Genomic DNA, 18888 nt, shown 5'->3' with positions numbered 1-18888 from the left:
CCATTGGGGAGCAATTGGCGGCATAGGATGTCCAGACACCAACTTCAGCTACATTTAAGAGTATAGTAGTAAAATTAGATATATTTCAATATAAATTGTTTAACGTGACAAGAGAGTGTATTAATAAAAAAGAAGATATGTATTTAATTGAGGATATACCTGTACAAAGTGATTGGTCACATGACCAATAGCTATGACAGGATGTTCTAACGGTGGGGCGCCTCCTCTCATCGGAAGGTAAGTGTAACTAGATTTTAACGAGATGGAGATGAAAACCACCCGAAACCGGTTAGCAATAAGGTACCCCATCTCCGGTAGATGCATCCATTTGGCTTTAGTGGCTCTACCATCAGGAGGGAGAGTGAGACGATTGTGCATGGCTTGTACCACATCATAACCCACATGCGTGTATAGTGTTTCTCATAGAGTGTGAGTTCTACAATCAGCTCTTCCCTAACCGAGGCCAACCGTCCTGACCGTTCTGAAGGTCCAGCAATGCAGCGACGACTCTGTATCCACAATTACCATCCCCGACAACATCTATCACTTCATGTATATATGGCCATAAAAAAGATGGCAACTCCGGTAAGTAGATTTTGGAGCCGGTGGCCGTCATAGCCTTCTTGTTCTTTGACTTAGGAGCTTGCGATGTTGGAGTTGTTTTTAGGAGTTTTGGTGAGCCTAGGTTTCCTCTTGCTAGCTTTCGATTCTTGTTCTTTGGTCTGATTGTCAACATGTTCCCAATGTGAAAGGTCACGCTGGGTGGATCCTATTGATTGACCTCTGGAGGTTTGGTTTTCCTCTCCTTGGACGATTGATTGTGCTTTATCTTCACTTCAGGAGGACACAATGAACTGATTTGAGGGCAATAAAGCTCTTTAAGCTTCCTTCTCAGCATACTTTGGCCCGCATCATCCAAGGTATTGAAATGAGCCCACAAAGCCTCAATCTCTAGCGGCATGCATCCACTGTTTGAGGTTTGACTCTCCACAACAGGCACTTGTTCCCAAGAAAGTATCTTCCAGAATGGATCAACTGCTGCATACGGAATTGAGGCCATACTCTGAAGTGCACAAGCGCAAGGTAGTCCATGAGTGACTTTCATCACGCAACCGCATTTCTCACCATGACCCCAAAATCTGTTTTGTTCATCATACATTAGGTGAAGTGCATGTTTAGCAACGAATCCTCTCATATTCTTATACATTGGAGACTTGAAACGGTGCTCTACAATGTTAATACTGCGCTCAAACGATGCTTGTATTGCATTGTGGCGTACAATGGTCAACCTATCAATTGCTTCCCATGAATCGCACAGGTTACCCTTGCCGTTCCTAAGCATCTTCTTCAAGCTTGCATGTGCACTTTCAGCCCTGCATACAAACATGAAGCTAGTCTATCAAGCCTATCAAATGCATACAAAAAATGAAACAAGCCTATCAAATGAATCAATTCTATCAAATGAAACAAGTCTATCAAATGCATACAAAAAATGAAACAAGCCTATCAAGTGAATCAATTCTATCAAATGAAGCAAGTCTATCAAGATTGCATGTGCGTAGTACCTGTTACTTGTTGTCGTTCCAAAATGCTTCACTCTGTTTGTCCATGCCTTCACAAATTTCTCCTTGTAAACCAACCAAGTGTCATAAATGTACGATGTGAACCTTGGATGATCCTTACACATATCACACATGTCGCTCCATTCCTCCTCAAATTGTGTAGTTGTTTCCGCATATACCACTTCATTCCACTTTTGCATCACTAAGGCTTTAAAATCCGTTGTGTCAACCCACAATTTGCACTTTGCCTCAACATTCTTGTTTATGTGGAATAGGCATAGTAAATGGGTAGCCTCAGGAAAAATATTCCGAACAGCACTGAGTAAAGCCAATTCCCTATCAGTCACAATCACTCCAGGTAATCGGGCAGGGTCAGCAAGTAGAGATTTCATGCACTCCAAGGCCCAAACATAGTCAGGTGTGCGCTCACGAGTCATGTAGCAAAATGCAATGGAGTAAGTCAGACCAGTAGAAGTGAGGCCAACCATTTCAAGCAATGGAATTTGAAATTTGTTTGTCTTGTATGTGCAATCCATGATTACCACGTGAGGGAATGTGTTGAAGAGTTTAATAGCATTAGGATGAGCCCAGAAAAGTTCCATAATGACACCCGAATCTTCTTCATGTCTTTCAAAGTGAACATAGTTGGCTTCTGCCAACTTCTTCAGCAAATATTGCATCTCTGTAAGTGGCCCGCGGTCTAATTCTTTAACTTTTTTGATGCGATTATACACTTGAGTGATGGTAGACAAGTTACCCGGATTATTTTCCTTCAAAGTGGCCAACATGTGTCTCGGTGGGACCCAATTGTTATTCATGCTGTCGACTTGAACCTTCTCTTCTTCTGTTAGTCGACCAGCATAGGAATGGTCAACCAAAGATCTAGCTGGTTCATGGTTGTGTACCCCTTCCAACACTTTCAGCCACCAATTTTTATCACCCTCCGTAGGTCGTCCTTTAAGTTTAAAAGGACAATCACATTTTTGTGATCCGGTGGAGTTGTACTTGAAGGACTTAGGGTCCTTGTACGGGATGTACACACCATGCTTCGAGCACCGCAGAACAATATACATATTTCCACCTTTTCTGGAATAATCAGACCTTCCAGTCACAATCGCATATCCATTGTCCTTCCCAACATTCTTAGCCCATTGTTTAAGGTCATCAACAGTTTCAAATATCTGTACAGTGGTAACATATCATTTTAAAATTAGTAATCAATTCAAGCATCACTAAACAATAATGTCATTATGGTATACGCAATGAATACCTGATCGGTCGACCATAAATGAGTGGTATCCACACTTATAGGCTGAACATTATCTTGTTGTTGAAGCAACATTCCTTCACTGACATCATTATCTTGTTTTAGAAGCAGCATTTCATCATCATAGAAAAATGTGCTCGTCATACTGCCTGCATAAACCAATCTGCCACTGGTTAACAGTCCGTATAATGAACATTCGTACTAATCCGAGACTATAACTCTCGTACTAATCCGAGACTATAACTTTCGTACTAATCCGAGACTTGAACATTCGGATTTATGTCGAGGCAGAAAAGTTGAAGTGATGGTGGTGGCAAAAAATGAAGAGAAATTTAAATGGTAGAAAATATAAACAAACGTATATTATTGGCAAATTATAATGGATGCAATGATACATACCAAGGTGGTGCTGGTTGATGAAGGTTGTTGTTGGTGGTGCATGAAGGTTGTTGTTGGTGGTGCAATGATGGTGGTGGGGGGTTGAGGGGTAGTAAGAAAAGAGGAAGTGAGGGAGTGAGGGTGATCAGAAGTGAAATGTAATGGGGGGTGGTTTGGTGGTTGAGGAGTTTATGCAGGCCATAATGGTGGTGAGGTAGGTGAAGCTATGGAGTAATGGTGCTGAAAAAGGTGGTAGAATCTGTCAGAGGTGTCCGGAAGTTGAAGTTTCATACTAATCCGAAGGATGAAGTTTCATACTGATCCGAAGGTTGAAGTTTCGGATTATATCTTGAAGATTAAACTTCATTACAAGGGTTTGTGTTGTTGAGTGCCAGGTTTTGGTTTCCATTACAAGGGTTGATTATTAGGGTTGGTTATAAAAGTTATTGATTTTTAAAATTATTAGGGTTGATTATAAAAGTGAAAAAGAAAAAAAAATGTTAAAGTGAAGATAAAGCTCACAAATTATTAGGGTTTAGGGTAAAAGTGAAAAATAAAAAAAAAATATACGTTAAAGTGAAGATAAAACTCATACTAATCCGAAATAGTAGTGCAAAATACATAGTCCCCTAATATCATAATAGTAATGTCAACAAAATGCTCATACAACTAATGTCCCCTACTGTCCCCTACCCCGACGACCTCCCCTACCCCTACGACCTCCCCTGGCTCCTGCCCTGCCGCCCTCCCGGCCACCTGCTGCCCTGCCGCCCTCCCGGCCACCTGCTCGGCCGCCGGCTCGGCCACCTGCTCGGCCACCTACTCGGCCACCTGCTCCCAGACCTCCTCTCCCAGCAGCGTAAGCAATGCCCTGTGTCCCAGCCAAGTCCTGGAGGATGCGAAGTGCTCTCTCCGTTAAAGCGCGGGCCTGTGTGCCTGGCAGCAAAGCATCATCCACCTCAAGTGACAACTCAAGGACTTCTAAAGCCCTACGCAAAGCAGCCTGAAAGTAAATAATAAAAAAAACGCTGTTAGTAAATCACATACAGAAAACCACAAGTGCATAAAGAAAATAGAAATAAAATTTAAAATTCACCACGGCACTGAGATCAATCCTCCTCTCATCCGGTATGATGAAACAATGAGACACTCTAGCGTACCAATCCATGTAACCGCCCACAGCCTGTCCCTCCTCTATAGCAGGGTCGCCCTCAGGGAACATGTACTGCACATAACCTGCGAATGCCGCATCAACAGCCTCAGCTGCGGGAGATCTATCCATCTCACTAGGGTGGCGCGGGATCGTCTGTATATACCCAAACTGTCACATGACCCGCTCCGGAAGATGAGGTCGCACAGCAGGGGGATAGGGACACCGAATGTAGCCTGAGAACAAAGCCCTCTCATCCCGCTGTCGCCATTCCCTGTGGGCCTCATATGGAGTCCAAGTGACGTCGTCGGCCGTCAACTCATCAAGTAGTACTCGCCTCTCGTCAAGCCTAGCATGCCCCGACCGTGACTCTGTCCACCTACGAGCTCTGGGCTGGTCCTCTGTGTAAGCCGGGTTCGCATACCGGCGAACGAGCCTGTCTGGAAAGTGCTCAAAGACCCAGGCCATCAACAGGGAAGTGTAACCGCCCATCTGTTTGACCCCGCTGCGAGAAGACTGTCCAAGCTGGTCGTACAACGTGGCAAGGGCCATGGCGCCCCACGCGAACTCCGACACCCGCTCAAGATCCTGTAGCATGCCTATCCAACGGGCGGAGAATGAGTGCCCCCCACTCTTGTCGGCGAACAATGTCGCGCCAACAAGATGCATCAGGTACATCCTGGCTGCATGCTCGTACCGCCCCTCTACATTACAATGTAATACCAATTATGATTAAGTAAATATAAATAATAGTTGGAAAAAGTTCAGATAATGAATGAAACAAACCTGCAACAGCTTTCGGGTAAAGGTCTCGCAAGAAGCTGAACCTCATAGTCGGACCCCTAAGCCTATCAAACTCAGCCATGTACAAATCTGCATCCCCCCTAACAGCAAAGCGCAGGTCTCTGCCACATCATATCTCGAGGCCACTCCTGGAGTGTAGAATCTCCCACCAACCGGGATGTGAAGAAGAGCGGAGACGTCGTCAAGGGTGACAGTCATCTCCCCAAATGGCATGTGGAAACTACTAGTCTCCTCGTGCCACCTCTCCACAAGGGCCGATATAAGCCCTGGATCCGTCTCTACATAGCTGCACCTGACCAGTGGATACAGTCCGCTCCTCTCCACAATCAAGCGGACCTCCCTGTAATTGTCCCCCTCACACGTCATCAGCCCGAGCTTCGTACCAGCAGTGGCAAGCCTCAAATCACCTCGCTCAGAATAACGAGGGTCAGTGGTGCCTAGTAGGGTATGCCACGTCCACGGCGCTATGTGATCCGGGTAATGCTGCAGAAGTGACAACTCAACCGGCCCACCAGGAAACGGTGGATCTCTCTGGAGTGGCGGCATATTCGGATCCTCTACCTCTACATCCTCACCCTCAATCTCAGACTCAGACCCCGACTCCGACCCCGACTCCGACTCCTCAACTGCATCAATATCAAGTGAAGAGGTGGAAGGCTCAATAGTATCGTGGGCGGTAACCTCAGGCGTCGACTGAGGAGAAACCTCAGTAGCAGTAACCTCAGGCGTCGAGAGAGCAGGAACCTCAGTAGCAGGAACCTGAGTAGCAAGAACCTCAGTAGCAGGGGCAGGAACCTTAGTATCAGGAACCTGAGTAGCAGGAACCTCAGTAGCAGGGGCAGGAACCTCAGTGGTCGCCTTCGGAGTCCCCTTCCTAGCACCCTTCCTAGCCCGCTTCCGAGAAGTCGACACATCTGTATCATGATCACCTCGCCTATGAGAAGCGTGGAGATAGGCACGACGATCGGCCAACTCTTCAGACGATACCCTCTTAGTTTGCTTTGTCCTCGCCATAATCTATCAGAAAAAATAAGGAAAACAGATTAATAGCTATGTAATGAGTAACTAACTAGTTGAAGCAATCCACAAGTATACACAGTAAACTAATGTTATGAAATTTCAATACAATTCAAATAATGTTATGAAATTCAAATGTGAAATCTCAAGTTGGTTATGTCCTTAACCACTACCCTAAGATAGCCAAAAGCATGGAAATTATCTTCACCCCATTCATCTTATCATGAAAAACAATAACAGAAGCAATAGGAGAGACAGTACTGAATCTCTCAAGTCCGAATCTTGAAGTCCTGAACCAGTCCGAATCTTGAAGTCCTGAACCAGTCCGAATCTTCAAGATTCGGAGTACGAATATCCCCAAATTCGCACCTCAGAACCCCATATACCCCAGAAATCACAATAGGAATGAAATTTCACCAAATCAACTCATAAAAAGGGATTCGAAACCTAACCTAATCTGAAATACCTAAATTTGAAACCCTAAATTTGAAATCACAACACCAACTCATCAAAATACACATGATTCAAAATACAAATGATTCTTGGTCGTGGATTCCAACAAATTACCTCAGTGTGGTCGGTTTTGAATCACAGATGATTCTTGGTTGCTTTTGGTCGTGATGTGTAGGTCGATTTGGGTGCCTCTGGGTCGCTTCTCCTGAACCAGTCCGAGAGTTGATGTTCTGTCCCGTTACAAATGTGAATCTGAATTGATAGTTTTGTTCTATTATTAACTGAGTCCGACATTTGAAAATTCGGAGGAGTCCGAATGTTATACATTCGGACTAAAACACGGAGGGGCAATATTGGTTTTTCCCCACTTTTAAATGGGGTGGCAATTCTAAACCCAGGGGTGGGAAATCTAATTCCCGTACTCACGCGCACCATCCCAACACCCAACGCTCAACCCCCGAGAAGCTACACTAACTCAATTAGTTTTTCATCCCCTCAAGTTGAACATGGGTGAAATATATCAAATTATCAATCAATCATGGATTTTCAGAAACCCTCTGATTCTGAAAGAGAATGGACAAGAATTAGGGGGAAAAAATAGACACCTTACCTTACCCAGTAACCCTCAAAGAAAAAGGAGAAGCAGAGCGGCAGAGGAGCCGGTGGACTGGTGGACGGTGGTGGTGATACTTACCAGCGCCGGAGGCAATTGCTGGGGTTCTGCGATTGTCAAAGGCAAGACAACTCCACCTATAGCGTTGTGTACTGTAAACCCTCACTCCTTGTTTTTGGGGAAAGAAAAAATAAACTCAAGAGGCTTTTTTCTTAAGAAAATAATTTCTTCTACTTTGCTATGGTTTTTATTTTATTTTAGGGTTAAATAAAGTTTTCCTCTCTGTTTTTGAAAACGTTTTGTCTCCAGAGGAAAAGTAGAACTCAATCCCTATTGTTTAAGAAATTACTAGTTATGGTCCTTACACAAGAGCGAGACAAGTCACGGTCCGCGAAAAGAGAAAACACAAAAACGAAGCACACAACCAAAAAGCCTCAATACAAAATAGCCCACAAACAACAAGTACGATAGAAAAGGACACTTCCTTTGTGGAAAACATCAAGAGCATCAATGACCTCTTCAGCAAAATAAAATAAAAAAAAAACACCCGCCTCCATTTGTAAGAATACATCCAGACATTAATCTGGGCTTCAATTCGGTTTAGAACAACAAAATTATACAATCATACACCATACATAAATGTATCCTTATCAAAATGACACTCTGCGATCTAGTCTGAACACCTTGAGGCTCTGAAAGCTCCGCTGCAAAAGTATCAACTGCCTCCCTTCAGGTCCAATATCTACTTTCACTTCCTCTTCAAAACCTTAACACACCCCTTCTTTTTTCTGCTTCTCCTCAACTTTTTTTGGGTCTTCCTTTACGTCTTGGAGTTTTTTCATCGACCTCAGGGCTTAGAAGCGAATGATAACGACGCATCACAAGGGTCCTCCACGCTTACAGTGAAACAACCACCATCATGGCATGAGCAAGAAGCAACCTTTTGATGTGAAACATTGAGCCCCTCCACAAACCCAGGAGCATGGTTTGCCCCAAAGCAAGAGAGGAAGGGTCAACGTCCAACAACCTCGCAAGCACACCACTGAGGGGAATTTCATGGTGAACAAAACAAAGTAAGCTTGAAAATCACATCTTCCCCACAATAGTAAAGTTGACGTTAGAAGGAGGGAAAACGAGCAACCACAAGTTGTTGAAGCCATAACTTTACTTCCAACACGACCACAACCCCTGAGGGACAGAAGCACCTCACCTTCTAGTTCCTCATCATCTATATATAAAATGCGACCAACAAGAGAAACTTCTAGAAAAGAATTGTGGCATGTGATCCCAAATACGACGAAAAAACCATTATAAGGCCTGAAAACATCATCTCTTCATCCTCAAAGAACTAAAAAATTTGTTTGAGAAAAAGATATTCATTTACTTATTGGTATAGTTTTTATTTCTAAAAAAATTGAAATAAAAAGAAATTCAGTTTATTTTTTTCATTGTTTTTTATTTCAAGAGGTTATTGTCAACTTATAAATTTGAACACCGCCACACCACTTCGTCTCACACAATTCACTAGGGATGTTAATTGGTTTGGATCGACCCGATGACTTAAACTCGACTAATGTAATTAGTTGGATTTATTTGTTAATCACTGTCAACACCCAATTTTGTCCCTTTATTATTATTATTATTATTTTTATAACTAAAAAAAAAGGATTGGGCTTGCTAGCCCAAAAACAAAAATGGTAGCAGCAAAAGAATGAAAAAAACAAGGAAGTATTGTTAATAAGTATAAACATTTTTTGTATCTAGAATGTTTTTTTTTTACTAAAAAAAGAATGTTAGTTTTTTAAATGGGTATGCCCTTGTAAATTTTTTAATGATTTTTTGGCTTAAAAAAATAGAGGTGGATTTTATTAAAATAGTATTTTTTTTGGCAAACTAGTGAAAGAGCCGATTAGCTTATTGTAGAAAAAGAGTTTTTTTGTAATAAAGTGGTAATTAGAAACCCTAACTTGGAGTGGAGGTTAATTAAAGAAGTCTATATATTAAATAAAGGAAATTAATTCCTTATTACCGGACAGTGTGTGTCTTTTTCTGACGGCGTTGTTCTTGTTCCTCTGTTTCTTTTCCACGCTTTGTTTGTTTTCTTGTTCTTGAATTTGCAAATTGCAATGGCACCTTCACAACCACGATCCAAACGAAACACCACCACGATCACGATGGAGAAGAAGAAAACGCAAGCAGACAAACGACGCAATCAATTGTCGTTCTCCAAGCGGAGGAACGGCCTCTTCAACAAGCTCACCGAGCTCTCCATTCTCTGCCAATCGGAAACCGCATTGATCGTCACCTCAAAGAACAACGACGGCGGCGGCGGTGAGATCTTCGCGTGCGGTTACCCCTCGCCGGACGCTGTTATACGGCGGTTTCTCACTGGAGGGAAGGCGCCGCTCCCCGCCCAGCGGTGGCGGGAGGAGAAGGTGGAAGCACATAGGTCTGAGTATGAGGGTATGCAGGAACGGTTGAAAGAAGAGCAGAGGAAGCTGCAAGCGATTATTGAGGAGAAAGAGAATAAGGGTTTTGTGTTTCCTTCTTGGTGGGAAACCCCCATTGACGACATGGGTTTGGATAGTGTTGAACAGTTGAAGAATTCTATGGAGATTTTGAAGCTTAACCTGATTGCGCGCCAAAGGTACTGTGAGATGATTCCGCTGGTGGCTCCTCCTCCTCCTCCGCCTCAGGCGATGGCTGCTCTGCCCCCGCAGCCGCCATTGACGAACTCGCCGCCGGTACTGGATGCTAGATTCGGTGTTTGGGTTCCATGCGGCCACAGAGTTTCTAAATTCACTCCGGTCATAGAATCTAATTAACTTTGGAAGTAACAGTACTACACTCTCATGATTCCTCCTATATAATGTGATGTGAAAAGAAGAATCAAGATGAGATGATGGCTATATTAATTGGTTAGGTGTTTAAATCTTAGGATTGATATTATTTTTAGCATAACATGACTTTCTATAAGCTTGTGCTTCTGGTAGATTATAAATTGTGCTTCATTGGTACATTTTTCTGTGGAATAATTGCTACATGTGAATATAAGTGTATTTTGACTTTTTTCTTCTTCTTCTTCTTCTTTTATTTTTTCAATCCCTTGTGTGATAGAGACATATTGCATGTTTTGAAGTACTTTAGTCTTTACATGTTACTGGTTTTTATCTTCTCTTTTTCACTATTATTACTGATAAAAGCTGTGTTTTTCACTATTACTGATAATTAAGGCTATGCATGGAACTGTTACTCAACAAAACTAGAACAAGTGTTTCTGTTTGTTTCTCTTATAACTCCTTAATTTTGATTTTTGGTAACATATGTTTAATTGGTTTTGATCCTCGACCAAACTAGTTACTCCTCCTAGCTAATAAATATATATAAATGATGGGAAAGAAAATGATTCTTAATTTAGAATATATTTTGCATATATGTTTTGGTGAAAAGGGTTGGAAATGGAGAGAGTGGGAGATTTTAGTATAATATATTGGGCTCTAGCAGTCTTAAAGACTCTTTTTTAATGCATTTTCAAATTTCTCAAGAAATAAGAGAATGATTAATCAGCAAGGGAATTAAAGTCAAAAAAAGAAGAAACCGAAAGTAACCACTTGGTCCCTCTTTCCTTCCCCTGATCTCTCGATCTCTCTCTCAGCCGTTTCTTTTTTCGGTTTTCTCTGCACAGCCCTTGACGCCAAAAAGAATTAGGTTCTAGTGATTTGGGTTTGGCCCACTGTTTTTTCAGGGATGAGAATGAGCCCAATGAGTGACCAAAAACGGGTTCCATGTATTTGAAATGCAAGTTAACTTATTTTTTTGACAGAAATATGAAACTTTCATAACACTGAACAACAGTAGCGAAATACGAATTTCTCTCTTTTAGGGTTTTCTTTCCTCTGCTAGGGTTTATGCTCTAGAATTGAAAACACTAAGAAGAGTCCCCTCCAGACTTGCTGGATCAACCTCCCTTTCTGAGGTCTTGCTTGTGATCTCTGGCTTGTTACTTGCTGATCTCTTTGGCTAGTACGGCAGAAGTTTCTCATTCCCTGCCTGTCTCTGTATCTCTCTACAAAGAGGGCTTTCTTGAAGCACTGTGGTATCTAGCTGATGGAGGCTAGTATGGAGAGTGAATCAGGGGATGGTACGCTGGATGGTGCCACCTTTGACTTATCTGTAGAAGAAAACAATAACATTGAGTTAGCCAGGAAAACTCTGATTGGGAAAGTGATAGTAGACAAACCACTCAACAAGCATGCTTTGAAACAAGTTATTTTGAGGGCATGGGGATTGCCGGTTGAAACTCTCATTGGGGATCTTGGAGTTAATACAGTTCTGATCCCTTGTCCGGATGAGGCTTTTGCGGAACGAATCATGGAAGAGGGCCCATGGAATGTAATGGGTTTCCTTATATGCCTCCAATGGTGGGCTCCCCAGATCTCAGCCCTAGAAGTGTGCTTTGATAAATCCCCTTTTTGGATCCAGTTTCATGGCCTCCCTCTAGAGGTCATGAACACAGCTAATGTTGCTAAAGTAGCCGCTCACCTGGGAGAGGTTCTGATGGTAGAAAACCCAAAAGTTAATGAGATCCTTTTACGCCCCTTTTTCAGGGCAAGAGTCTTGCTTGATATAAGAAAACCACTTACAACAGGGTTTTGGGTCCCAAGGAAGAATATGCCAAAAGCATGGGTGTTTCTCAAATATGAAAAATTACAAGGAATATGCTACAGATGTGGGATTCTTGGTCATGAGCAGAGGACTTGCAAGAAACCTAAAGCTATGTCAAGCCTAGACCCGAAATCTCCTAGGTATTCACAGTTTCTAGGAGTCCCTGCTGCCCGCAGCCTTGCTTCTATGTCTCATGGCACCAACAAACCACCCGAGGAAAAAGGCAAGGAGAAGAGGAATGGAGATCCAGAGTTGCGATTCTGGAAACAAAAGTTGGGTCCTTCTCAAACGGAATTTACAGTGAGCGTCACTCACAGATCACCTAGATCTGTAAGGCCCTCCCCTGAAAGTGCTGACTTTGATAGTCCCATTCACACCCAAGAGGTAGACAAAGAGGGGGATGACCAAGAGACATCGTTGATGGAAACCAGGAGGCAAAGCCTGGAGGAATCTCCTGAGAGAGGGTCTTCTCATGGTAATACTGACTCTGTGGAACCAGTGCAGGATCTGCCAGAAGCAATAAGGCCAACAGAGGTGGAGGAAGGCTCAGATGTCACGAGAAGGGCACTATCCACAGGTTCTATCTGTCCAGGATTGGGCCCAGAATCCATACACCTGCTGAAGATCAACACTGAATTTATTGGTACTAGAACTGATCCAGTGATACTGGATTATCTAAGTCCACCGGGAGTCAGATTTGGAGTCAACCTAACAGAGGAGCAGATTAAGAGAGCAAAACAAGTGTGCAACCCAAATGGGGGCAGCTCAGGAAAGCAACCCTGTCCACCAACTCAGAACCAACAGTTGGGAAGACCTCGAATCAAAAGGCGCACTATTTACACAACTTGGGACTACACAGTGGAAATGCCATCGGATGATGAGGACAATGAATTGCATGAGACTGCAAAGCTAAGTCCCGATTGTGAACTTCAACTTGCCATGGGATTAGAGGAAACTTTAAGCCTAAAGAGACCAAGATTAACTCTGACTACTGGGGCAAGTGTGTCTTCTCCAGAAGGGGTGCTTGAGGGTGAAGGAAAGAGGCTGAGAATTGAGGTGGAAGGAAGCAGTTACTCTGGTAAAGAAGAAAAATCTTCCTACTATGTTACTGAAACGGCTGAGGAGGCGGGCCATGCCATGCCCCACCAAGCACCATGAAAATCCTCAGTTGGAATTGTCGGGGTGTGGCGGCTGCCCCGACAATTAGAGAGCTTAAAGACCTAAACTGTAAATTCAGGCCTGCCATTCTATTCCTAATGGAAACCAGATCCAAAAGGAATCCTTTAGAAAGATTGAGATGTAAACTGCAACTTCGTAATATGTTTGTGGTAGAACCCACAGGTCTGTCAGGAGGGTTGGCACTCATGTGGTCCTCTGATATTGATATTGAAGTGGTGGAACACACCAAGAATTTTATACACACAGTTATCTCTTCCCGTAATGATCCAAGTACATGGGAATGCTCCTTCATCTATGGGGATCCTATACCTCAAAGGAGGAGAGCTCTTTGGCAAACTATTTCCAATCTAGTCTGCAACAGATCTATCCCTTGGTGTTGTATAGGGGACTTTAATGAGATTTTATTCCCGGAGGAGAAGGAAGGTTTGAGACCTCAATCCAATGCAAGAATTCAGATCTTCAGACAATTTCTCCATGACTCTGAACTCATGGATCTTGAATTGAAAGGGTGTAGATATACCTGGTATAGTAACCCAAGGGAGGGGTTTATTACAAGAGAGAGAATTGATCGTGTGTTAGCAAATTGGGAGTGGAGAGCCCTATTTCAAAATGCCATTGCAACAGCCTACCCTCCAATCAGTTCTGATCATTCTCCCCTTGTGCTTGATTTGATTCCTAAAGCTAACAGTGGTAGACAATTCAGATATGAGCTCTATTGGGATGATCATGAAGAGTGCAAGAATGTGGTCCACCAAGGTTGGAAGGGCCCAAGCCCATCTTCCTCTCACTGGACTGATTTAACTACACGGTTAAAGGCCAGCAAGAGATCCCTCCTTGTTTGGCAAAAGAGAACCTTCAAGGTAGCCCAACATGAAATCAAGAAATTACAAGATATCTTGCAGAATGTGCAAAACAGACCACAGCATGATATTGATTGGGAGAATGTGGCCCAATTGAAATCTAAAATTAAAGAGTTGTGGAGGCAGGAGGAACTATACTGGGGGCAGCGCTCTAGATTGAAATGGGCCCAATTTGGAGATAGAAATACTAAGTTTTTCCATGCAACTACTATCCAGAGGAGAAACTTCAACAGACTGGAAAGACTACAAGATGATGAAGGTAATTGGGTGGAGGGGCAAGAGGGCATAACTAATGCTTTTTACAATCACTACCACAAAACCTACAGGGCTGAGGGTTGTCAACACATGGATAATTGCTTGGGAACTGTTCCAAAATTGATTACTACAGATCTGAATGAATCACTTCTAGAGGAGGTCACGGACCAGGAAATTCTTGATGCTCTCAATGGTTTGGGAAGTTTAAAAGCTCCTGGGCCAGATGGGTTCAATGGCCTATTCTTTAGAAGCCATTGGGACACTATTAGAGAAGGTGTTTGTGCTGCTATCCAAGCTTTTTTCAAAGAAGGTTCTCTCCCTTCTGAAATTAATGAGACTGTTGTTGCTCTAATTCCTAAGGTCCAGGGCCCGGAAAGTGTTGTGCAATACAGACCAATCAGCTGCTGCAATTTCTTACTTAAAATGATTTCTAAGATCATGGTCTCGCGGCTAAAAGGGGCACTTAATGACATTATCACCCCGAATCAGAGTGCCTTTGTTGGGGGGCGGTTAATCCAAGACAACATTCTTATTGCACAAGAGGTCTTCCATGGATTGATAAGAAGAGGAATGGAGTTGAAGGAGGCTCTTGCCATCAAGCTTGATCTTAGTAAGGCCTATGATCGCCTTGAATGGCCTTTCCTAGAAAATGCACTCTTAGCCTATGGCTTTCACTCTAGATGGGTTTCTCAAGTGATGACTTTGGTGAGAGGTGTCTCTTACAAATACAAAATTAATGGCCACATGAGCAGGAACTTGATCCCGGAGAGAGGAATTAGGCAAGGGGACCCACTGTCCCCTTACCTCTTTGTGCTTGCTGCGGATGTCCTCTCACATATGCTTATCAAAGCCCAAATGGAAGGAAAAATTGAAGGAATTAAGCTGGCTGCTACAGCCCCTAACATTACACATTTATTTTTTGCAGATGATTCCTTGTTGTTTGTGAAAGCTAATTTACAGGAGGTCTTCCAGGTGATGACTATCCTCAACACTTTCTCACTTGCTTCAGGCCAGAGGATCAATACTGCAAAATCTGGTATCATTTGCAGTCCTCTTTTGCAAAACCATTTGAAAATCCAGATTGCAGCCACCCTGAAGATGAACTTCTGGAACACTCTTGGCTAATATCTTGGCCTTCCTGCTGCTTGGGGGCGGAACAAAACAGCATCCTTGGAGTGGATAAAGAATAGAATTCTAGGCAAATTACAAGGATGGAAAGAAACGATTCTAAATCAGGCTGGCAAAGAGATCTTGATTAAATATGTCATTCAGGCCATACCCACCTATGCTATGGCAGTGGTCAAATTTCCAAAAACTTTCAATGATTCCCTCAACTCTATTGTGGCTAGATTCTGGTGGAGAGGACATGGCAGAGATCGTGGAATTCATTGGAAAAGTTGGAGGTGTTTGACAGGAAGGAAAAATGAGGGGGGGCTAGGCTTTCGGGACTTCCAGCTGCAGAATCTTGCTCATCTTTCCAAGCAAGCATGGAGGCTCCTCACTAGTACAGGTTCTTTATGGGCAAAGATTATCAAAGCTATCTATTTCCCAAACTGTGCATTCCTGGAGGCTGTCAAGGGAAGGAAAGCATCATGGGCCTGGGCCAGCTTGTTGGAAGGAAGAAGCTTATTAAAAAGGAGAGGCAGGTGGGCTATAGGAGGGGGGGAGAAGACATGTATAAGGGGAGATTCATGGATTTGGACTGGGGAAACCCTACCTGAGATTGGAGGAGAAACTCACCAGAGAGTCAAGGATCTTATTATACCACAAGGAGGAGGCTGGAATATTGGAAAGATTAAAAGCATGTTTTGCCCCTCAGTGGCTCTAAAGATTCTCCAGACCCCCATTGGCCTTACTGGAGGACCTGATAAATTGCTCTGGCCATTTGACAAAACTGGGAATTTTACCATAAGTTCAGGGTATCATGTCCTAAGATCTGAAGCACCTCAAGACCTTAATCTTGCTTCCTCCTCAGTTACTCACCCCAAGGAGCTTTGGGATTTCATCTGGTCAGTAGAAATTCCCCAAAAAGTTAAGATGTTTTTATGGAAAGCATGTTCTAATGCTATAGCCATAAAACATAATCTTTTTCGCCGCAGACTCTCACATGATGATTTATGCCCAATTTGCGGACAAGCTTCTGAGACAATTGAACATGCAATCCTTATTTGTTCATGGACGCGGGCTGTTTGGTTTGGAATCCCACTCCAACTGAATATACCTACTGAAGGATTATCCAACTTCTCAGGATGGCTCTTTGACAAGGTAGGCCTATTGCAGAGTAATAATTCAGAAACAAATACTTGTCTACCAATGCTTTGTCTATCTATTTGGGGGATATGGAAAGGGAGAAATAGAGCTGTTTTCAACTCTGAAGTACCAGATCCAAGAGCAACTATCTTTCACATTCAGAGGATGGTCCAGGACATACATATTTACAAGCCAATACAAGCAGAAAGAAGAGCAAGGGGCTTTGTGACCGTACCTGTTCCTAAAAGATGGATCCCACCTGGTCAAGATCTGGTAAAGATCAATACAGATGCGGCTTGGCATGCTAACTCCCCTTATTGCTGGACAGGAATCATAGCTCGAGACTCCATGGGACGGGTAGTCTCAGGTACTGCATCCAAATGCCTTGCTCATTCACCTCTAGTTGCTGAAGCATATGCTTACCGAGAAGCAATTATCTTAGCTCAGAACTTGGGATGGGATAGAATCATCATTGAATCCGACTGCCTCCCCTTGGTAGAAGCTTGCAGGAAAAACAAACAACAAGGAGAAATTAGTTCTATTGTGGAAGATATTAGGAGAATTCAACCTCTGTTCAACCTGTGCTGCTTCGCCTGGACTGCTCGAGAGGGTAACCATGCTGCTCATCAGGTGGCAAAGATGTGTTCTCAAGATCTTCTCAATTGGAACTGGCTCTTCTCCCCTCCTCTTCCAATAGCTCGGGCCTTGGTGGAAGATGCACGGTGTATCCCCCCTCGTAACCAAGCAGTATAGTCAAGGATGGGAGGTTTATCTTTGCAAATTTTACTGCAGATTGGAGATGGTGACCACCAGAAGTTCTGTAACTTGTGCTTTCTCTTGTTGTGTTTATTGAACTTTGGCTGGCTATTGGTCCCTCCAACGGTGCCATGTCTCAATTATTACTCCACTAGTATATTGTTTATGTATATTGCTTATGTGTTCCAACTACCTTGTCTGTTTTGTTATTTTGGAGTTATTGAGCATGTGCTCCTGCAGCTTTGACCACGCTATGTCGGGTCCCTGTTTCTTGCCTTTTCTCTTGTACCTCCCATCTTTGGGCCCAAGGCTACGGCCTTTTATCAATGAAGTATTATTCAGTGACCAAAAAAAAAAAAAAAACTTTCATTAATAAGAAATACTCAAATCAGAGGTTAATATGCCTACTAAACCAGTAGGATACTCCTTTAATCCAACAAAGCAAAAGTTTGTCAAAGCAAATTTGGCTAAAAAGTCAGCTGCCATATTGCTTGATTTAACAACATGAGATAATTTAAAACGGGTAAATAGCCAAGTTGGTCCCTGAATGTGCCAGCCGCCTTCAAGTTGGTCCCTAAACTTCTAAAATGCCTCCCGTGGTCCCTGAATGTGGCAAAACACATTCATGCTAGTCCCCGACGTTAAAAAAATGAGACTGCCGTTAACGGAAGTCGGACCTGGAATTTTATTTTCCATCAATGAGGGCTGATGTGGAAATTATTTAGTTTCCCCCAAAAAAATGAAACTCACAGGACACGTGTCAGAGACTTATAGGCAGAAATGGTGGTCAAATTGGTCTCTGCCACCTTAATTAACTTAAGATAAAATTAAACAACCAACCTTCATCTTGCTTATAAAAAAAAAAGCCAACCTTCATCTTCTTCCTCCTCCCTCAACCTTCATCTTCTTCCTCCCAACTCCTTCAAAATTAGAAACCCAACACCATTGAAGCCCCACCAAACACCACCACTACCACCACCAAATCCCCTCTCTCACCCAACACCACCACCACCACCGAAACCCTCTTCCACCAACACCAACCTCCCTCAACCTTCATCTTCTTCCACCAAATCAAATCTCAGATTCGGAGGCTCCAAATCCAGCTACTCCACCAGATGCGAGATTTCGACAAAGGTGGAGACTTTGCATCTGCATCTGGGTTGTCCAGTTTCGCATCTAGTTGAGAACTGAGAGGGGTTTTGCAAGGAGAAGTGGGTGGGGTGGAGAAAGGTTTTGGATTGAGTGAGAGGAAAGAGTTTATGGGAAGTAGGAAAGTTGAGAACTTTGAGATTGCAATAAGAAGAAGATGGGGTTTTGAAGAGAAAAAATCTGAACAAGATGCGAACAAAATCTGAAAATCTGAACAAGATGGGTTGAAAACTCTCATTGTGAAAATTAACTCATTGTTGAAGTTTACTGGGTTCAATTTGTCATGAAGTTCGAAGCTTTTTGGATCTGAATGCTATTATTACCACTTTTTCTTTCAGAGGGTTGTGCAAGGATGCTCTGGATGCATTTAGGTTGACGTTTAATAGAGGAATGACACCAAACTCTGTTACCCTTTCCAGTATGTTACCAGTATTAGGAGAATTTGGATTTTTTAAGTCAGGAATGGAAGTCCGTGCATTTACTTTGAGGATGGGTATTGAGTTTGATATTTTTATTGCTAATTCTATGAT

At 43.0% G+C, this 18888-nt stretch overlaps 2 protein-coding genes across 4 annotated transcripts; one reads left to right on the top strand and one right to left on the bottom strand.

Annotated features, from left to right (window-relative positions):
* Nucleotides 1-3896: 3896 nt before the first annotated feature.
* On the bottom strand, nt 3897-7238 carry LOC130721010 (uncharacterized). 3 transcript variants are annotated; one of them, XR_009013319.1, is made up of 4 exons: nt 6746-7236; nt 5144-6178; nt 4304-5061; nt 3897-4210 (listed from the first exon to the last, which is right to left on the bottom strand). XR_009013319.1 is itself a non-coding variant. In XM_057571733.1 (2 exons), exon 2 carries the CDS (start codon nt 6173-6175, stop codon nt 5186-5188), a length of 990 nt encoding a protein of 329 aa, XP_057427716.1. In that variant the 5' UTR covers nt 6176-6178; nt 6746-7238; the 3' UTR covers nt 5078-5185. The 3 variants fall into 3 exon arrangements, 1 of the variants encoding a protein (XP_057427716.1); XR_009013320.1 differs by lacking the exon at nt 6746-7236 and having other exon boundaries at nt 5144-6668; XM_057571733.1 differs by lacking the exons at nt 3897-4210; nt 4304-5061 and having other exon boundaries at nt 5078-6178; nt 6746-7238.
* A 2048-nt stretch (nt 7239-9286) lies between these two features.
* Nucleotides 9287-10291, top strand: LOC130718761 (agamous-like MADS-box protein AGL62). The gene has a single exon (XM_057569385.1). It carries the CDS (start codon nt 9371-9373, stop codon nt 10067-10069), a length of 699 nt encoding a protein of 232 aa, XP_057425368.1. The 5' UTR covers nt 9287-9370; the 3' UTR covers nt 10070-10291.
* Nucleotides 10292-18888: the final 8597 nt, after the last annotated feature.

Source organism: Lotus japonicus, chromosome 5, assembly GCF_012489685.1.
Source record: "Lotus japonicus ecotype B-129 chromosome 5, LjGifu_v1.2".
Lineage (NCBI taxonomy): Eukaryota > Viridiplantae > Streptophyta > Magnoliopsida > Fabales > Fabaceae > Lotus > Lotus japonicus.
Note: the sequence above shows the minus strand (reverse complement) of the source record. Positions and strands in the feature narration are given on the sequence as shown.